Source organism: Sceloporus occidentalis, unplaced genomic scaffold, assembly GCF_023333645.1.
Source record: "Sceloporus occidentalis isolate IW3139 unplaced genomic scaffold, rSceOcc1.0.p SCAF_4, whole genome shotgun sequence".
NCBI classification, from domain to species: domain Eukaryota; kingdom Metazoa; phylum Chordata; class Lepidosauria; order Squamata; family Phrynosomatidae; genus Sceloporus; species Sceloporus occidentalis.
In genome coordinates, this window is record NW_028316984.1 from 114,282,147 (window position 1) to 114,304,688 (window position 22,542).

At 41.1% G+C, this 22,542-nt stretch overlaps 1 protein-coding gene across 1 annotated transcript in view; it reads right to left on the reverse strand.

Annotated features, from left to right (window-relative positions):
• The window catches only part of METTL15 (methyltransferase 15, mitochondrial 12S rRNA N4-cytidine), a 115,540-nt gene that overhangs the window by 10,120 nt on the left and 82,878 nt on the right, over window positions 1–22,542 (reverse strand). Inside the window, exons 4-5 of the mRNA XM_089521313.1 lie at window positions 10,872–11,063; window positions 6,528–6,706 (exon numbers count right to left, since the gene is read on the reverse strand). Of these exons, the coding sequence (XP_089377439.1) occupies window positions 6,528–6,706; window positions 10,872–11,063 (371 nt within the window). The remainder of the gene's footprint in view (window positions 1–6,527; window positions 6,707–10,871; window positions 11,064–22,542) is intronic.

Sequence of the window (22,542 nt, forward strand, 5' to 3'; positions counted from 1 at the left end):
GTGTCAACCGCACATGCCTGGTGTCAATCTAGGCCATCACCATGGTACTGAACTTGGCCGCTGGAAGGAGCGGATTCTATCTGTTCCTTATTGGCCCAGTTCTTTGCAAATGATGCAGCCTCTGTGTAGTTTCAGACCACATTCAGGGCATGCTTCATGTAAACAGCATGCCCCCAACACACCCTGAAGCTGTGTCATTTGCTCATGTATTTTAGGCTTTAATAGACCACAAGCTGAAGACAAATTAACAGTGTGATAAAGCAGCTAAAAAAGACAATGCAATTCTTTGTGCTGTTGTTATTGTTGTACTATGCCTTTCAAGTAAGCTGCATCAATATGTATAGTATCTAAATCAAGGGAAGTAATAGGAACACTCTATTCTGCTTTTGTCAGACATCTGAAATACTGTGTCCAGTTCTGGGCACCACAATTCAGCAAGGATATTGACAAGCTGGAGTGTATCGAAGGGAGGGTGACCAAAATGGTGAAAGGTCTGGAAACCATGCCATATGAGGAGAGACTTAGGGAGTTGGGTATGTTTAGCCTGGAGAAGAGAAGGTTAAGAGGTGACATGATCTCCATGTTTAAATATTTGAAAGGATGCAATATTGCAGATGGAGCAATCTTGTTTTCTGCTGTTCGAGAGATGGACCTGAAGCAATGGATTAAAAGTACAGGAAAAAAGATTCCACCTAAACATTAGGAAGAACATCCTTAAGGTAAGACAGTGGAATACACTTTAAAATAATGTGTGTGTGAGTGTGTGTGCATGTGATCCTTTTCCCTGCAATAATTCTGGTGAGAAGGGATACAGATATGTCAATGAATAACTAATAAATATATGAACAACTGCTGTGCCAGGCTTTCCAAGATACATTTTCCTCAAGATACAAGTTGAGATACAAGTTATTGAGATAGTTTATTTCATATATAAACACAAAACTGAAAGGAGGAGGCATCTTACTTCCTATATTTATGTTTAAGGGACAAATCACCTCCTAACCCTGGGATAAACTGTCTGCCAGCAGATGGCAATGTCCATTCTCCAGGAGAATGGACATTGTGCACCCTCATAGCCAGAAAAGTATCACTGTTATCAAAAATGTTTTTAAACAGATGTTTGGTTAAAAAAATTAAGAACTGATAATGTAAAGAGACCGGGGGGGGGGGGGGAGTTGTTACGTATTTTTGACATCTCTGATAACTATATAATGCCCCCTCAGTAAGGTGATAAGTACTCTATAAATGGCACTTACTCTGCAAGCTGTATCTCAGAGACATGGGGAAAGATTTATAAAATGTTTTAGCCACATGATTACAACAGCTTCTATAGAAATCATGGAGAGGTTATGCTGGTGGAATAACTTCCTGCTTCATTACAGAGAATAATATGATGTGAAGGGAAGACACAAAGCCAAAAGACAAATCATTCACCAGACTGGACCATGCATTATTCCTGAAATTCTTTTTTGTGACATACATCCTGCTGTTCTTGGTTTTAAGTTTCCCTGGCTATTCAGTAAATGGGGTAAAAGTGATAATAAGGATTACACAATACATCTGGTTCTTTTGAAATTTAACCATTCTTCTTCAGATGCTCAGTCTTTTTCAGATCATCATTAACTGTCGACAGATCACACCTGACACATATGTCAAAATCTTGCAGCAGTATTTACTCCCTACCTTTAATTTTCCACATTTGGAGTATGGAATTGATTTTTGGAATTAACCTGGAATTGAAATGGATTTAACTGGCATTGTTATCACTTGATTTTTCAACATTGTGAAGGAGCAAAATATTTTCATTCAGATACAATAAGTAAATAAACACAAACTGGCATGGGTCAGGGAGGAGAAGGAACAGGCACACGCATACCCATTGCTCCTCCTCCTTGATGTTTCCTGGCCTTCAGCTACCTGTCCGAAAATGGTGCTGGGGAGAAAGAGTCACAGGCACGCGCCTCTGGCTCCTCCGCCTTGCCTTGTCCTGGCCCTCAGAGACAGATGGAGGCCAGGAAAAGGGTGGGGGTAAGAAGTAGGAGCCACTGGTGCAAGGCAGTTATTCCTCCCCAGGGACCTTTCCCGGCCCCCAGCTGCTTCCGGAGGGACAACTGTGGGCAAGGAAAAGTCCAGAAGGACGAGGAACAGCACAGGCCTATTCCACCTCCTTCCCAGGGACCTTTCCCGGCTTTCAGCTGCATCCGGAGAGTCAGTTGGGGGCAGGGAGAAGAGCAGGAGGAGGAGCAGCAACTGGCATGCGCCCCTGGCCCCCCTCCCAAACCTTCCCCAGCTTCTAGCTGTCTCCCAGCTGTGATACTTCCTGGGTCTCATCAGCTGACAGTGAACAGTAAATCAAGTTTCATCCTAGATTCTCAGTTGGACTTTCATACGGTTGTAAGACATTCAGGTTTTCACTTTTAAAGCACTCCAGTGTTTATGTTGTTGTTGTGCCATCAAGTCATTTCCGATTTAAGGCCACCCTAAGGTGAACTTATACTCTTGTTCTTTTTTACTTCTCTTGGAAGGTACACCTGCATCCCAGTACCAGTTCCCTTGGAGAATAAAATAGGTTTTCTTCTACAATTCCCTGTATTTGTCTTGATCCATCATGTTCTTAATTCTGACCAGCTTTCCAGTCCCTCCTGACGAAAGGAGGGAGGGAGAAGATTGAAACTGTTCCAATGAGGTAGAAAAATGGGAGGTGTCTCAAGAAACCAGAATGGATGGCTAAGGAACTTTCAACTGAGTTAAGTTTTAAACAGAACATGTATAAGAAATGGAAAAAGGGGGAAATCACCAGAGAGGAATTCAAATAGCAAGCACGTGTAGGGGTAAAGTCAGAAAACCTAAAGCGCACAGTGAAGTCAGGCTTACTAGAGAGGTTAAGAAAAACAAAAAGAGGTTTTGGGGTTATGTCCCCAGCAAAAGGAAGAAGGAGGAAGTGGTAGAGCCACTGTGTGGAGAAGATGGCAAAATGCTAACAGGGGACAGAGAAAAGGCAGAATTACTCAACACCTTCTTTGCTTCAGTCTTCACAGAAAAGACAAAGGATGCTCAACCTGAGGATAATGGAGCAGAGGACAGAATAGGGGAAATTCAGCACAGAATAAGTAAAGATCTAGTACAAGAATGCCTTGTTAATCTAAATGAATATAAGTCTCCAGGACCAAATGAACTACATCCAAGGGTATTGCAAAGCCCCGAGGGGAGGAGGAGGAGGCGTCTGCCCACCCTCTCCTCCTCAGCCTCCCTTTCCTCGGAGCGAACCGACTCCAAGGTACCCGTTCGCTCCGAGGAAAGAGAAGCCGAGGAGAAGGGGACTGGGCATGCATCTCAGGCCCCTTCTCCTCGGCCTCCCTTTCCTCAGAGCGAACGGGTTCCAAGGCACCCTTTCACTCCGAGGAAAGGGAGGCCGAGGAGAAGGGGCCTGGGCACACATCCCAGGCCCTTCCCTTCGGCTTCCTTACATCCCCAGATCTCTCTCTTTGGAGGGAGGTCTGGGGCTGGAAGGGCTGTGAGCGAACCCAGGATGTGGCACACCTTCGGAGGGAGGTCTGGGGCTGGAAGGATGCAAGAGAGCCCAGGACGTGGCACGCCGCCGGGAGAAGACTGGGAGAAGGAGCCAGACGCGTGTGCCTCTTGCTCCTTCCCTCCAGTGCCATTTTCTGCCTTCCCGCTGTCTCCGAGAGACAGCGGGAGGTCCAAAAATGGCGGGGAGAAGGAGGAATGGGCAGCGCGTGCCTGATTTTCCTTCCCCCGGTCCCTGTGCCCGGCAAAACGGCCCGGAGTGCCACTTCCAGCACGTGTGCCATAGGTTCGCCATCACAGATCTAGAAGGTAATTCCATAATCACAAAAAGTCAACACGGGATGACAGAATTGGGGGCATACTTATCAAATTTGCAGATGACACCAAATTAGGAGGGATAGCTAATACTCCAGAGGACAGGATCAAAAATCAAAATGACCTGAATAGACTAGAAAACTGGGACAAAGCTAACAAAATGAACTTCAACAGGGAGAAATATAAGGTGCTGCACTTAGGGCGGAAAAATGAAAAGCACAGATGTAGGATGGGGGACACCTGGCTGAATGAGACAACATGTGAAAGGGATCTAGAAGTCCAAGTAGACCACAAGTTGAACATGAGTCAACAGTGTGATGCGGCAGCTAAAAAGACCAATGCAATTTTAGGCTGCATCAATAAAAGTATAGTGTCTAGATCAATGGAAGTAGTAGTACCACTCTATTCTGCTTTGGTCAGACCTCACCTGGAATATTGTGTCCAGTTCTGGGCACCACAATTCAAAAAGGACATTGAGAAACTGGAGCGTGTCCAAAGGAGGGCGACTAAAATGGTGACGGGGCTGGAAACCCTGCCCTATGAGGAATGATTTAGGGAGCTGGGGATATTTAGCCTGGAGAAGAGAAGGTTAAGAGGTGATATGATAGCCTTGTTTAAATATTTGAAGGGATGTCATATTGAGGAGGGAGCAAGCTTGTTTTCTGCTGCTCCAGAGAGCAGGATCCGGAGCAATGGATGCAAGCTACAGGAAAAGAGATTCCACCTCAACATTAGGAGGAACTTCCTGACAGTAAGGGCTGTTGGGCAGTTGAACACCCTCCCTCAAAGTGTGGTGGAGTCTCCTTCCTTGGAGGTCTTTAAGCAGAGGCTGGATGACCATCTGTCGGGGATGCTCTGATTGAGATTTCCTGCATGGCAGGGGATTGGACTGGATGGCCCTTGTGGTCTCTTCCAACTCTACAATTCTATGATTGTATCATCTGGAATGACTTGTTTTTGAGAAGCCTAAGATGACTTTTTGCGGTAATGGCATTCCTTTCTAAATGTTTACAGACTCTCTCTTTAATGAGCTGGTCTCGAATCTTTCCTGGTGTTGAGTCAGGCTAACTGAATAGTAATTGTTTGAGATTTCCTCCTCGTGGCTTCCTTGACTGAATCTATCCACCTGTAATGTGATCTTCCTATTATCCTACTGCCATCTACCTTACCAACCATTACTGTCTTTTCTAGCAAGTCATTTCTTCTCATGACATGTCCAAAAAAAAAAAAAAGGGTCTCACTGCCCACCTTACCCAGGTAGAGAGTTTTGAAGACTGGCCTTTTCTAGGCAGTCTCAACTGAACCAAATTCATTTTGTAGTACTGGTTTAAACAGTGTTCCAGAACACAGTTTGGGATTTTTAAAAATAGCTCACTTGTGTACAACTTCATCCCATACTTGTTTTGATTGTTCTTGGTCTTCAGGTTGTTTTCAGATATGCTCTTCAATAGATTCTAAAAACAAGTGTGTCTAATCTGACATTGTGTGGCAGTGGAACTATACACAGGTATACTTCACTGGGCAAGTCAGATGCTCTCAGTTTCAGGGGAAAGCAATAGTTAGCCTTCTCTGAACAAATCTTGCCCATTATAGGGCCTTAGCATTGCCATAGGTTGGAAACAACTTGAAGGCACACAACATAACACATTCTTCATTCAACTTCTTATGTAACTTCTGGGAGCAGTAAGTTACACTAGAGCTTATTTATGCAAGTCATATCAAAGGGGCAAATACACAGTTTTAGAAATACCAGTATTTTGTGTTTTTACTTCAATCTTCTGTCACAAGTATCTGGTATGGGTCAAGTATTAACAATTCCAATTACAGTGGTCCCTCCACATTCACTGGGGTTAGGGGTAAAGGATCCCCGTGAATGTGGAAAAACCTCAAATAAAAAATTCTATTCTTTTTACCTGAATATTACTGTAGTGATGAGTGACTACAGTTTATGGAACTGTATATTATGCATATATAAATGTTCTAAAAATCTGGAAAAAATCCAAAATCCAAAGCACTTCTGGTCCCAAATATTTTGGATAACGGGTACACAACCTTTAGTTTTTAAAATAAAATACCTTAAAAACCTTTAAAGTCCTGAGCAAATAAAAAGATTTTTCATCTGGCATTGAAAAATGAAAATCGGTGTTTGATAATCTTCCCTAAGTAAGGAATTTCAACTGAAACTAAAAGGCCCTGAATTTAACCTTAAATGTCCAGACAAGTTCACATGGGGAACAGATTTATGCAATGTGATACTAACAGCACAATAAGCCATATTAATCTCCTCTTGTTATCAATAGCCATTGAAATTTTGAGGTTTTGCCCCATCTCTTTGAGCTATAGTGGTATTTTGCCTTAGACAAAAATACTATTGAGATAGAAACAGTCTCATTTTTGAGGGCTGAGAGCTTCTTGACAACAATGATAAAATATCTACTCTACTTTTGTTATCCCAGGTCTCACCTTGGTAGGCAAAATTATAAATGTCTTCTTATGAAGTCTATTATTAAACTAATCAGCATCCAACAGTATAAAAATACAGAGCACATGGAAAAATAGCTGACATCAGAGTAGGATAGACAGGATTAGATCCTGCATGATTTCAAGTACAAATAGATCCCTCTGGGACTTTGTGGATTAATATTTTCTCTCTCTCAGACACTGCTCCGAATTAATGAGGGTACCTGCAACAATGCTGGCAAGCTGCTGAGTTCGGGTGATGGGATAGACGCTGCGTGCCTGAACAATTGCTAAAGCTATTTTTTTGGCGTGCTTCTCCTCCCCATACATTCTCAGGATGGACGCAAGTGCCTGTTGATCTAAAGCGTTCACAACATCAGCAGCAGTGGGCATGTCAGGATACCTACGCACAAGAACAGCCAATTAGTCCACTGACGTCAGCCTTCATTGACAAGGGGTGAAGCTTCACAGCACTGAGACATAAAGTCAAACACACATTCACTGCATACGAGTGTTTCTGAGATTTTACTAGAAGGAGGAGAAATTATTTTAAAGCAAAAATAGCTTCTATCTTATAAATCACCCTCTTATTCATTCATATGAAGACTTTCTTCCTTCACCCCCAACCTCCTAACATTAATTAGCAACAAAGAACAACTGATATTTTTTATGATAAACTTTAATATTAAGAAGTTGATAAGGAAACAGTTTTAACGAAAGTGTAATTCGAAAAGACAAAATACTGCTATGACTGCCTTTGTTCACATAATGCCAGGACATGAACTCATTTTACAAGCAGAATTTTTTCTAAGACATCACATTGCTTGATCTATCTCCTGATGAAAAAAGAAAACCTTAATCTCTGTGACCTTTTCCCTCACATCTGATGTTATGGAAAATGAACTTCTGTGAAGAAAATGCAAGGTATTTAATGATTACTTAAAGGTCTCACAATTCAGAAATAGTGTTTCGTTTGAGAGAGTGAAAGTAGAAATTATCAGGCTGGATAAGGTTTCTAGAATATAGGGAATAAGTAACATTTCTTTCATTTGCCTTTTTCAAATAATCTGTAGACTTTTATGTGCTGACTGCTTCCGACTCAACATCTTCAGTGTTCCTTGCAGACAAGGCTGATAGCCTGCTACATATAAATGTTAGTCAAAGTTAATACAAAAAAGTATTTCAACAGGAAAACTTCAAAGAGATAATGAAGTCATCCCAATTTCATAGATGCAATTCTTCCAGAAAGGTAATATCATGTAAAACATGTTGTGTTTATACTATTACTTGTGCAGTCTAGCCATATTCAAACAAACTCCCTCGGAGTGTGGTGGAGTCTCCTTCCTTGGAGGCCTTCAAACAGAGGGTGGATGGCCATCTGTCGGGGATGCTTTGATTTAGATTTCCTGCATGGCAGGGAGTTGGACTGGATGGTCTCTTCCAACTCTATGATTCTATGAAAAAGGTAATATAGGCCCGGTACAGACGGGCCCTTTGCGGCACGCCCATGACATGCTAGGGTTGCTCAAGGGCGGGACGTGCACATGCCCCGCAACCCTAGCACATCATGGGAGTGCCGCAGCTGTGAAGCGCCATACAGACAGTGCACGCAACGATGCTGTTGCAGCTGTGCGGCATCCAAACAGCGCAGCTGCGACGTCATCATGCTGTAAACCGCTTTGATCGTAGGAAAAGCGGTATACAAATAAAACATATTATTATTATTATCATGCTGTCTCTGGCACTTTGCAGCGTCGCCGCAAAAAGGAGCTACTTCCGGGCGCTCCTTTTTTGCTGTGCAGCAGCACCGCACAATTTGATTGCTGCGGTGCTCCTGTGGAGCAAAGAGAGGAATCGGGGAGGTGCCTCTTTTTGGCGCTCTGTACCGCACCAAAGACACCATCTTCAAGCACTTTGATTTACTAAAAATTACTGATTAGGAGGCCATTATATCAAAAGGCATAACAAAGTTATTTTGTCTAATCTCATTTTATAAAGATACTTCCATTTTCCTGTGTATCAGTTAAGCAGACTTTACTTTGGCTAAAGCATCTTGTTTCCTCAGATGGGTAACTTGTCTCTATTTAATTATTCATTTTAGCATTCTATAAGTCTCTGCAAGAGAATATGGAAAACCAAAGATCTACTAGGACTATACCCAAAGATACCAGATGCACTACTTCACTGCTATCACCAGTTAGTCTATTAGAAAGCCTCTGAGAATGCTTCCTCAACACCTTTATCCAAAAATTTGACTTTGTGCAATCTCCCTTCCAAGAGGGGGCTTTTATACTTCCAGTTGAGCCACATCATTGAATATCTCTAGCAGGCAGCAATGGTATGCATGGGAGAGAAACTGGCATATCAACCTACAAAGGTTGACCTGGTCTACTTGATGGTAGACTTGCTAAGATTTTTAACCACATAATTCTTTACAACAATACACCTCTCTCCATTTATTGCTGCATATACTTGCAAGGATATATTCAACCACACATATTGTGTTAATATAAGTGCAGAAAGTAACATTCCAGTGTGCTTCAAATAAAAGAAGTATAGTCAGCCTTCTGTATCCACAGATTCTACATCCATGGAGTGAAAATATTTCATATTCTGCCCCTTCACAAAGCAAATCTTGATTTTCCTGTTTTATGTAAGGGACACCGTTTTACTACTCCACTGTATATAATGAGATATATGTATCTATATATATTTTGTTATCCATGGGGGGAGAGGGAGATCCTTGAATCAAACCACAGCAGATGCCAAGGGCCCACTGTAAACTAAAAGTGTTTTGTCACTCAGAAACTAATATGCAACTAGTGGGTCAATTTTCAAACAGGTAATACTTGAAAACAGTTTTAATACACTAAATTAAGAGAGTTTCATTACCGTTCATGGAACACATTTCATCATTGGTCTAACTTGAAGGATAAGCAACATGCTTATGCAAGGAATTACCTAATGGATTGTATTCCAGGATATCTTCTATATAAAAATCCATTTCCATGTTGCTTGCTCAAGATTTGCTTTGATGCCATCCATTTTCAAAACTGATAGTTCATCCAAGTTTAAACCCTGTCCTTGTGAATATTTGTAAAAGCAAAGAGATGAAAGAACAGGCATTAAGGACTAAATGTTTTACATTCAGAAAACTATTTTGCCAATGAAATAAATACTGATTTTTACTATGTATATATAAAAAACCTAGGTACAGGTGGGTCCCGTTTTTTCATGACTGTCTTTCAATGGCTGTGAATTCAGTGAGGGTTCCACTCTTTTCTCAGTTCTTCTTGCCTATGAGGCTTGCTTAGGACAGTGATCAGGATCCCAAAGCTTGCAAAAAGAGGGTTGGGAGGGGGGGGGGGCTTCTTTGAATTAATGGAACTTGTGTGCAAAATTTGAAAGCATGGGAAGAATGAGCTTATATCAGTTCTTATTCTCATGGAGGCTCACTCACTTTGGACTGCTTGCACATGTGTGCACTGCTTACAAAGTAAGCTGACAGGGAGGAAAAAGCACCAAGCCAACTATGCAGGCTTGGTGCCTCGCACCCTTAGGTAACGTTACAAACAGCACATGCGAGCAGTTCAAAGTGAACCTCCACAGCAGTTCAAAGTGCTGCTTGGCACACACACCCCCCCCCCATCTCTCTGGATTCAGTTAATCATGGTGTTTGAGATTGTGGCAGTACATTTCTTACAATGTTACTGTAGTGCAGCCATTCCCAACTGGTGCTCCTAGGAGCCCTTAGGGCTCCACATTCACTTCCCAGGTACTCTGCAGTCACTCCAGGAAAAGGAAAGAAATAAAAATTGATTGGAATTAAAGAATAGGAAACAAAAAGTAATAATACTCCTAAACACCATCAATTTGTAAGACATAGGGTAGACTCTTAGAGGCTCCACCTTAAAAATTGATTCTAAAAAGGGCTCTGAGAGTCAAAAAGGTTGGGAGCCCCTGCTGTAGTGTATTACTATGGAGGACATCCAAAGTAAAGCTTTTGTTCATTTTATTATATTTGTGTGTGTGTGTGTGTGTGTGTGTGTGTGTGTGTGTATAGAGAGAGTTACAGTATTTAGCTTTTGCATGTATAGTGGGTCCTTGTTATCTGCTGGGGTTTGGTTCCAGGATCCCCCACAGATAACAAAATCTGTGGATGCTTGAGTCCCATTAAATACAATGGCATAGCAAAATGGTATCCCTTATGTAAAATGGAAAATCAAGGTTTGCTATTTGCAATTAATACTTTTTTAAAAAAACAGTTTCAAGCGGTGACTGCTTGAATCCATGGATAAAAAAATCTGTGGATAAGGAGAGCTGACTGTATTAAAAAGTTATATATAATATTTTATTTGCATTTTTAGGTGACCAAAATGCATTTGCAAGCTAAAAAAACTCGGGATCTACTTTTCAATTGATTCCACTTTCTGACAGTGCTCCAATCTCTAACCTATCAGATAAAGCGAGGGATTCCGATTGAAAATCTGACAAGGAAATTAAGTTCAAATGCTGTTGAGAGATTGATTTCCTGTTGAAGGAATTTTTTTTTTTTATCAAATACATACCTGCCACCATCCATCCTCATGTCCAAGGGGCCATCTTTTCTTAAGGAAAAACCTCTTTCTGGAGTATCAAGTTGCATAGAGGAGCAACCAGCATCCAAAAGAACACCATCTAGGCTCCCTGGCTGAACTCCAACAGAAGTTAGCAAGGCTTCTAATTCACTAAACTGTCCTAGAAGAGGTTGGATTTGTTGCCTACAGGAAGCACAAAAGAAAATACAGTCAGTATCAGAATAGTTGTGTTTAATTATCATTTCTTTTTGGAACCTTAGGCATTAGTTCAACAATTTATCTATGAAGAACATCTCATGGACTTCCCATTGAACAGTTTCACTATAGTGTAGTGGGTCATGAAGCAAATAACATAGAGCACATAGCGCTATCAGAACAAAATGTTTTAAGAAACTTTCCTCTTTTTCCTCCTCTCCCCTTTAACTTGTTCCAGAAGCGCAGTTGACATATTGTCTCCTACAGTAACTTCAATAACATTAAGGCTATGGATTAGCAGATCCTCCTGGAGTGTGCACATACAAGAATTTAAAAAAAAATGTTTCCCTAATGAAGAGCTAAATAAATGCTTAAAATATATTGGAACCAGTTGTGTTTAATAAAGCTGTCTCCACCCACTGGAATAACAGTCATTGCTCTTGGCATTCTTTCTTTGTATCAAGAGGCATACTGAAGAACAGTGACTCACACAGAAATATGAGTTAGTAATATGCACTCTTTCACATTCTAAAGGTAAACCTTCTGCAGTGTAAAAAAATAATTAAGAAAAATAAATGCGCCTTGGCTTTAAGAAGTTTGTAAAACACTGGTCTTCAGGATAGACAAGTTACTTTCAACAGCTATTATTATGAATATTTTTTAAAACAAACAAACAAACAAACAAACAGGGATACCAATAAGAGAACCAGCATGATGGTCTGAACGTTGGACTACAGCTCTGGAAACCAGTGTTCAAACCCCTGCTCGGCCATGGAATCTCAGTGAGTGGCCTTGGGCAAGTCACACTTTTCCAGCCTCAGAGGAAGGCAAAAGCAAAAACTTCTCTGAACAAATCATACCAAAGAAAACCTGTGACAGGTTTGCTTTAAGGTTGCCATAAACTGGAATCTACTTGAAGTCACACAAGAAACAACAATTAATTCCAACATAGCAACAGTCTTGGAAAGTTATCTTTTTTCCCCTGGGATATGAAAAACTACAATCTTAACAACAAACTAGACAGTATTTACATTTTTGCATTAAAGTATACAATATGCAGGTTTATGAGCAGATCTTCGACTCTTTTAAATGGGGATGGGATTAGAAATGTGCTGGGAAAGATTTAACCCTCCTAGCTCAATAGTCTTGTCCACAACCTGTAGTGATTTTTAATCACATTTCAGAAAAGGCAGGAGAAGTAGTAATGGATTTCCAATATCTTGTCTATCATGACCCTTTTTAATCTAGTCTAGGCATATAATCCCATAAACAGCATAACTTTTCTGTGTTGGTGGAGCATGCTCCCATGAGGCAAAATGCTATGCTGATGGCAACAGTGCTAATAGTAGGGTCTCCCATGTCAGACAGACTTTTGCCAAGAAGCCAGACTAAATGTGACAAACAGCTGCTGGTCAGCAGCAGTAGTGAGGGGGTGACAGTGGCAGAGGATGTCAGAGAGACAACAGCAGTGGCATCATTACTAACATTCATTTGCACTGTGAAATAGGAGGTATGGTAAATCCCTTTTGCATGTCTTTTATCATTAAAAAATCTATGATGGCCAGAAGATGAAATTACCAGATTGGATGGCACTTAACAAGCTACTGGGGTACAGCAGAGGACAACTATGAGTAGTATTACGGCTAATGATGTGACTGGACTCAAGTCAAAAGGATGTTTAGCTGTTGACATGCTCTAAGGTGAAAGGAAAGTCCAAAGCAGTACAACACATGTTACTGGAACATGGGATGTGAGAAGCATCCATCAGGGAAAGCTAGACATAACAAAATAAGAACTGAAACATATAAGCATGCCAACAGACTGGGGTAAGCAAGCTAAAGTGGATAGAAAGGAGACATTTTGAGTCATATAATTAATGTCTTACTCTGAAAATGAAAATCTTAGCAGAAATGGGACACATTAATAGTGAGGAGAGATGTAACAAAAATAACCAAAAGATATATTGCAAAGTCTGACTGAATAATATCAATAAGTCTTCAGGGAAAGCTCATTAATATAACCATAATCCAAATTTATGCTCCAAATACAGAGGAAGAAGAAGAAGAAATTGAAAGATTCTATGCTGGAGTCCAGAAGGAAATTAATCACACACCAAAACAACTTTTTGTTAGTTATAGTTGATTGAAAATGCACAGGAAGGAAACATAGCAAAATCAAAGATTGTAGGAAAATTTGGGCTAGGTTCAAGAAATGAAGCAGGAGAGAGACTGATTTAATTTTGAGAAACAGTTTATTCATCAACACATTCTTCAAGCAACGTTAAGAGGCAACTACGGTATATACATTGACATCACCTGATGCAATTCACTTTTAACCATGCTTTTTATGTCTTTTCTGTTAACTCATATCCTAAGCCTGTTGTTATTGATTTATTATTCTTTGTAGAACTGAAATAAAAGTGTATTTATTTATTTATTTATTTATTTATTTATTTTTAAAAATAGAGTACATAATTCAAAGCAGAATTGAATTATGACCAGGAGCCAGAAAAACTCACAAATAAAGTCAGGGACATTGTAAGGGAGGAATGCAAAAAAGGCCACGATTTGCAGCCACGAAGAAAGAGAAGGCTGATAGATAAAATCAATGGATGACAGATGAAACTCTGAAAGCAGTTAAGTAAAGATGAAAAGAAAAAGTAAAAGGTGACAGAAATAGGGTCAGAACCCTAAATACAACTATCCAATGACTTATATACAGGGACAAGAAATACTATAATAGTTGATGCAGAGAAATAGAAGACAAAAGGGGGGGGGGGAGAGAGATCAAGAAGCCTCTTCCACAAGATCTGAGAAATCAAAGGGAAATTTAAACCAAAACTGGGGATGCTCAATAACCAGCAAAGAAACACATTACTTGACTAAGCAGAAATGAAATGAGGATGGAAAGAATACCCTAAATAACTATATAAAATAGATGAAAAAATTAGATTAATTTGGGGAAGAACCATTAGAAGATAAGCCCATAATTTTGGAAAGTGAAGTAGAAACTGCATTCATGGCACTTCAGAGAAATAAATCACAAGAAACAGATGATATACCAATAGAGCTGTTTCAAGATACAGAGAGATACTCCACTCAAGTTCTAAGTAAAACTTGCCAACAAATATGGACAAAAACAAACCCAATGTTGGAGCACTAAAGTCCTAATTCAAGATAAATCTGAATAATTGTTAGATTTTATGTTTTCAAAAAGTAATATCAACCCTTACATATTTTTTGTCCCAACAGTCCTGGGTATAACCTAAATCATGCAGCACCCTCATACATATAATCCATTTAAGATTTCCCCTCCTTCATGCCATCTTAAGACTCAAAGTTCTGAATCCATGACAGCATCCATGACTTGCACAACAGGCCAGTCTTTTCCCAGCACCTCAAAAGCCTCCACCCACAATTGGCTTTCTATAATATGTTGCCTGATTAAAAGATATAAAAAATTCAAGTTATGCAGATATATTTGGTTCAGTTTAAAGGTATATTTGCTTGGTTCTTGTGTGGATATTGAATGGCCATGAATTATTCAAATGATTATCCCGATAACGGTACTGAAATCCTAACAACAAGAACAAAAAAGGTTCTCTCTAGTGAGGAAAGCATCTCACAAACTTGATGATCTTGAAAAAATGTCTTCACAAATATACAGGGGCCTACCAAAAACCTTCTCACAAATTAACAACTCTGCTACTGCTGCCAGGTTGATACCTGCACGAGACTGTACCCTTAGCAAACTAAACTGGCTGGGATTTAGGAAAAAGATGGTGAAAAAGTGATTGAATTTCAAGGAGTTTCAGGAATGTACCAGGGGTCCAAGTGTCAACAGGCAAATGAAAGGAATTATTTGTGTGAGTGGGATATCTGTCAGAGAAGTACAGAACTTACAGTCCCAAGGTGTCCTGTCTTAATTTACCATTTATTTAATTTACAAAAAAAAGTTCCACATAAGATAAAGTAACAACAATAACAACATCAGTAAACAAGCAGATGAGTATTGTGTTAAGCACACTCAATTAACTGTATAACAATTCAAAGTTCATAATACAACATGCCTTTTCCATCATTTGCTCCCCTCCCCCCCACCGGTAAGGTCCATAATATCCTTTACAATGAGAGTTTCTCCTTTACAAACATTATCTTTAAAACTAATACTGAAAATATTTGACTGTTACTTTTCTTTAGCACTTTATTGTAATTGTTCTATGGTCATTTTAAGGGATATTTTAAATAAAACCCTATTGTAAATTTTTTGATGTTGCTAGGGTTTCAAATACTTTCTCTTCTGGAAAAGCTATGAAAGAAAAAAAAAGAATAACTTGGGAGGCAAAAGGGCAACTTGAAGTACACAGCTGTCTCACCTATGATGACTTTTACAGATACATCTGGCAAAATATAGCACTAATAGATAATTTCCCAATCACAGCATTCTATTACAGCCGTTCCTACATATAGACATATTTTTTATTCATGGATTCAACCATCCCCAGCTTGAAAATATCACAAAACGATATACATTCCAAAAAGCAAATTTTTGGTTATTTTATTTAAAAAAAAAAAACATATTTCCAAGTTTAAAACAGGTCTCAGTGGAGGTTCAATGTCAATTCAGATTGTTAATGTGTATGCTGCCTAGACGTAACAATTTATTTGCATCCTCTCTCTGACAGAGGCTTAAATAGTTTCTTGCAGAGCAATTATCAATAATTATCAGGTGGGATGGGTTCAAGCAGTACTGCAATTTATTCAGTTTATTAGTTTGTCAGAAGTCAACTGTACTTGTTATTTTTTAGAATATCATTAAGCAGTTTTAATTAAAAGATGATATTAGGAAAGAAAGAAGGCTGGAGTGTGTAAGTTTCAGATTAGTGTGCAAATCTACAACAACGTGAAAGAAAGAGGTGAGTTACAGAAAAAGTAGCTTAGCTCATGCTTCAGTACATAAGGTGACCACATTCTACATTATTCCAGTTTAAAGAAACACAGTCTATTCCTTGAGATTTTATTTATTTGATTTGATCTGTTGCTGTTATTTACAGCATAAGGTTGTAATAACCACAAGAAAGCATGGTCTCTTGGAATGTTGAAAGATTTTCATGTCTAAGCTGTCAAAATCCACCCGAAGCTGCATATCAGAAATCTGTGTACTATAATAGAGTATGTTAAAGCTACTACCTTAAGAAAACTATTGATATGAGAACAGAAACCAACAAGCTTGTATTTAAATCTGTGATACTACTTAAAATAGCCAAACATCCAGGTTGTATCAGTCACCATGGGTCAACATTTATACAATCAAATGGAATATATCTGAGAATGAGATGTCTACACCCAACTGCTAGCCCCAGCTAGAGCAGACTTACTAAATCAACTGTTTAATGATGATCTAACATTTATGTAAATCTTATTTATTAATGGATTGATGGTCTACTCTGCATGGGACTAACAAGTGAATTTAAGTAAAAAATCCTTTCCATTTAGAAAGTTTCCAATGAGGCTACACTGACATTTTATCAAATCCCCAAACTGCAGTTTTCCACCGGCAGGTGTGACGAACTGACTTACAAACCAGCCAATCAGAAGCCAGAGATCCACTAGCCAATCAGGTGCTGGCTGAGGAGTTTAAAGATTCTGCTTGGCAGTTGGGTTGAGTAAGTTAGGGTTTGGAATAGGGATAAAGCTGGAGTTCAGTGGGGGAGACAGTTAGAATTAGAGACTGAGAGAACAGTATTTTGATAATAGACCAAGGAAGGGTCTGTTAGGTCCAGAGAGGGACAGCATTAATTCTGGAGAGTCTAGAGAGGAGAGACTCTGTGTAGCCAGACTCAGAAAGAGGGGTTTGGGTTACATAATTTCTTGAGTGTAAGTATAGCTTGTGTGGCTGAGTTATTATTGGAAAGTTAAAAAGTCACCCAAACTAACGCCTATCCTATGCCCAGATCCGAGGATCTAACTGAAAAGATGGGATGGACTCAGTATATCACCACCCTGGATTTGACTAAGGCATATTGGCAAGTGCCTATGTGCCCTAAAGACCAGTTAAAAACTGCCTTTATTACACATAGGGGATTATATGAATTTACAGTGTTGCCATTTGGGTTAAAGAACGCACCCTCCACCTTCCAAAGATTGCTGGACAACATTTTAGTGGGGTTAAAACATTGTGTGGTAGCCTACATCGATGATATCAATATCTTCAGTAACTCTTGGGAGGAACATATACAACATCTCGCTAAAGTACTGGAGAAACTGAAAGAGAGTAGAACAGGGGTCGGCAACCTACGGCCCGCGGGCCGGATCCGGTCCGCCGAGGCCTTTCTGCCGGCCCCCGCGCAGTCCTGCCGCCGATTGCCGCCGTTTCCGCGCCGCTCTGGGCACCATTTTATTTTTCAAAATGGCGGCCGAAGTCTCGTGCAACCTTTCCCAGGACGGGAAAGGTCGCGCGAGACTTTGCCGCCATTTTGAAAAACAAAATGGCGGAGGAAGAGGAGGGCCGCGCAGCCTGGGGTGGAGGAGGCCCTCCCCTGCCTCTCCACCAGGCTCTGCGCGGCCCTCCCTGCGGGGCTCCGCGGGGCCATCCCCGCCTCCCTGCGGGGCTCTGCGCAGCTCCGCGCGGCCATCCCTGCCTCCCCGCGGGGCACTGCGCAGCTCTGCGCGGCCCTCCCCGCCGCTCCGCAGGGCTCCGCGCGGCCCCGCGCTGCCCACCTCCTCCTCTGTCTCCTCCGTCCTGCCCCAAGGCCGCGCGGTGCATGGAGGAGGGGGAGGAGAAGAAATAAGAGGAGGAGGAGGAAGAGGAGGGAGGAAGAGCAGGAGGAGGCAGCAGCAGGAGGAAGAGGAGATGGGGGCAGCAGGAGGAGGAAGAGGAGAGAGGAAGAGCAGGAGGAGGAAGAGGAGAGAGGAAGAGCAGGAGGTGGAAGAGGAGATGGGGGCAGCAGGAGGAGGAAGAGGAGAGAGGAAGAGCAGGAGGTGGAAGAGGAGATGGGGGCAGCAGGAGGAGGAAGAGGAGAGAGGAAGAGCAGGAGGAGGAAGAGGAGAGAGGAAGAGCAGGAGGTGGAAGAGGAGAAGGTGGTGAGTGGCCAGAGGCCACATGGGTTTTTTTGTTTTATTTTGCATTATTTTTAATTGCTAACAAGTCTCCCTGCTTTGACAATGATAGTGTGATGATGATGACGATGATGATATAAGCCAGCTTGAGAGGCATGGAGGCACTGTTTCTGAAGCCAAGAAAGTGTGACCTTGCAAAGTGTGTTTTGTGTGCTTTTAATGCTAACATGTCTCCCTTGCTTTGACAATGATAGTGTGGTGGTGATGATGATGAGTCAGCTTGAGAAGCATGCAACTACTGTTTCAGAAGCTGAGAGAGTGTGACCTTGCAAAGTGTGTTTTGTGTGCTTTTAATGCTAACATGTCTCCCTTGCTTTGACAATGATAGTGTGGTGGTGATGATGATGAGTCAGCTTGAGAAGCATGCAACTACTGTTTCAGAAGCTGAGAGAGTGTGACCTTGCAAAGTGTGTTTTGTGTGCTTTTAATGCTAACATGTCTCCCTTGCTTTGACAATGATAGTGTGGTGATGATGATGATGATGATGACAATGATAATCATATGAGTCAGCTTGAGAGGCATGCACGCACTGTTTCTGAAGCCAAGAGAGTGTGACTTTCCAAAGTGCCTTTTCTGTGTGTTTTTGGTTCTTTAATGGTGATATTGATATCAGAAGGCCTCTGAGACAAGGCCAATGTAAATTGCTGTGATTTTTACAAACCCATGCGCAGTGAAGAAAAACCAAAGTCCCTTGACCAAGTACACACTTCTGAGAAGTACACTTGATCCAAGAACGGTGAAACCACCTTGACATGTTCAATATGCATAGCCATGTTAAACCATGCTAAGTGTTAAACCCAAGGGGTTTGGTTATGGAATAAGCCTCTGAAATATGCAAGAGGCCATGTTAAGTAAAGCCATGTGAAATGCACAACTGTGCTGTTGTGTGTGTTTTGGAATGCAGGTTGGGGGTGTTTGTCCAGAAAGGGACCGAGGAGGAGAGGGCAGGCACACGCCTCCTCCTCCTTGCAGGTCTACGGTGGAGGCTCCGCCCCGGAGGGTGGCTCCGCCCTGGAGGGTGGAAGCTCCGCCCCCAGAATGCAGCCCCGCCCCGGAGGGTGGAAGCTCCACCCCCCGGCTTCAGCCCCCCGACTTGTCTGAGGGACACCAACCCGGCCCCCGGCTCCAAAAGGTTGCCTACCCCTGGAGTAGAATGACTGTCAAAAGTTCAAAGTGTCACGTAGGGAAAAGTGAGAGCCGATGTTTAGGCTATATTGTGGGTGGCAGGACCATCAAGGCAGAAACTTCTAAAGTAGAAGCCATAGTTAACTGGCCCGTCCCTACTTCAAAGAAAGGTGTGCGGTCCTTCCTGGGATTGGCAGGATACTACGGGAAGTTCATTCCAAATTTTAGCAGTATTGCCAGCCCATTATCCGATTTAACCAAAAAGGATAAGTCTGCTTAAGTTCTCTGGTCAGCAAAATGTGATAGTGCGTTCACGGAATTAAAACGTCTGATGACCACGGCTCCGGTTCTGATGGCTCCGGATTACACCAAGGCTTTCATAGTAACTACGGATGCCTCTAATGTTGGTCTGGGTGCCCCCAAAAGGGGAAGAGGGTCAGATCCATCCGATCCTATATATAAGTAAGAAACTCTTACCTGGAGAAAGACACTTAGCCACAATATAAAAAGAATGTTTGGCTATAGTGTGGGCTGTAAATAAACTTAAGCCATACTTGTGGGGAAGAAAGTTCGTGACCAGAACAGATCACTCTCCCTTGTATTGGTTAAATCAGACACGAGAAAATAACAGTAAGTTATTACGATGGAATCTTATGTTACAGGATTTTGACTTCGCTATTCAGTATGTCAAGGGTAAGGAAAATGTAGTGGCTGATGGTCTCTCTAGACAATTTGAAGAGGGGTAAAAGAAGAGAGACAAGGTTTGTAAACAGGTTGATATGATAATGTATATAAGTGACATGTATATGTATATAGTGATGATGTTTACCTGTTGTTTGTATAATGTTATATATAATAGGTAAGTATAATTTATAACTGAGAGTTCCTTGGACCATATAACTGTTTGGTTATGTGTGTCAATGAACCTATTAAAGGGGGGAGGTGTGTGACGAACTGAATTACAAACCTGCCAATCAGAAGCCAGAGATCCACTAGCCAATCAGGTGCTGGCTGAGGGATGAAGCTGGAGTTCAATGGGGGAGATAGTTAGGATTAGAGACTGAGGGAACAGTAATTTGATAATAGACCAAGGAAGGGTCTGTTAGGTCCAGAGAGGGACAGTATTAATTCTGGAGAGTCTAGAGAGGAGAGACTCTGTGTAGCCAGACTCAGAAAGAAGGGTTTGGGTTACATAATTTTTTGAGTGATAGTATAGCCTGTGCGGCTGAGTTATTATTGGAAAGTTAAAACCAGACTTGTATATATGCAACAAAAAAAGACATAGTAACAACTCCATGTCAAAGTTACCTTTGCCTATTCTGTGTTAAAATAAACTTTTATTTTTGTTTAACTATCCACTTGGCCTGTGATTTAACATCCATCCACGCTACTGACCTTTAAAAACCCACAGGGGTGTTGAGTCACAAAGAAGGAAAGAATTGTGAGGTGGTGGGGAAACGTTATAGCAGGAAGCCGCAGTTGAAAAAGAACCCGCAAAAAGCGGGTTCTTCTTTCGTCGTGCTTGCAATGCAACATGAGGACGCTATGCATCCACCACATCATAATGGCGGCACCCATGTAGATAGGGTACCATGCTAGGGTTGTGGGGTGTGCGGTGGCACCGCCCTTGCGCAACCCTAGTATGAACCAGGCCAGCGCAAAGCACCGGTCTGGATAGCGCCTTAGTCAATGTGGAAACTAGTGGGACAATGCTTGTTTCTTTTTTTTTTTTAATTGCCCCAAAGGGCAAAATCACAAATTAGTCCTTCTCCCTGTCATTGAACAAAATGCTTGTTCATTCAATGATTTTGTACTGGTTTTAAGTCATAAAATTCTCCAGCTTAGCAAACTTCTGGTGACACAGGTTCTGACCTAGCTACCCAAACAATGACCCACATGAAAACTTGTTGATGTAGGTACTGTTCAAAAAAATTACTCAGTGGGTTGACCACAACTTCTATACAATACTGTAGTTTCCACCCACTTAGTGGAGAACTGAAATTCCACAAAAGTTGATAGGATATCGCTTTTCCAGTTAATAGATACAAAATGATTATTCAAATATTTCATTGAAATGATGCCCAAGTCTACACAAGGTACTTTTGATGGCATTTGATTTGAGATTCTATTACTGTTTTATTTATTATTTATTTATTTCAAGGATTTATATCCCACCTTTCTCCCACAGTGGGATTTTCTGCAGCTGTATTGGCTCTGCTGCCTTTATTTTCAATTTTTACTGCTGTTCTTAAAGAACTGTATTGTACTGAATGGACTTACAGTGAAAAGCAGAATAAAAATTCTTCTAAGCATATCCAGACTCACTCCTTGGTACAAGCAGTGTAGCGGTGACCACCAGACATCAGAAAGTACCTGAATTCTCTGGTAACTTTTGTGGGAGTACAGCAACATATTGAATAACCAAGAACATAATCAGGATATTTATTTATTTATTATACCACCTTTTCCCCGAATTGGACTCAAGGCAGCTCACAAAAGATTACACCAGTTCTGGCAGGATAGGAGCATGAGATCTACTTGTTCTACCTTCTAAACTATCACAACCAGCTGAAGTGATCTGCTGATATTGTTAAGCAGGAAAACCTGTACAAAAGTAAATTTTTGTACAATTCCAGAAATGATAGGTGGGAGAGAATAAAATACAGTGGCCTGGAAGAAGCGGCACCATGTGCCAGAAGGAGCAATGGTACATGCACCTATGGCGCGTGCGTGCCACCACACCACCACAAGCATGACCCCCTTACTTCTAAAGGGGTTCAAGCATAGGCAGAATTTCTTTTACATGGGGGGAGGGGTCTGGAATGGATCCCCTGCGTAAAAGAAGGGACCACTGTAATAGAACAATAATAACAATAACAATGATCTAAGAGCAATCCTAAAATAACATTTTAGGGAAACTTCTCATTTGCTACACTTTTATTTCTAAAATTGACTCACATTTATTTTTATGATATTATTTAGATTTGGTTCTACCCCAAAAGAAACAATGGGGCTCCACATGTTCAATTCCTCTTACATGGAGGGTGGGTCTGAAATGGATCCCCCGCGTAAGGGGTGGGCCAACTGTATTTGTATAGTTTTATTCAATGTTGCATATATATTTTTTAAATTACAGATACTAAGGGTGTTTTGCTGTTAAATTTTCTATGTTTTTCTTAAATTTTTATGCTGTTTCTTGTTTGCTATGAACTCAGAATGTGGAA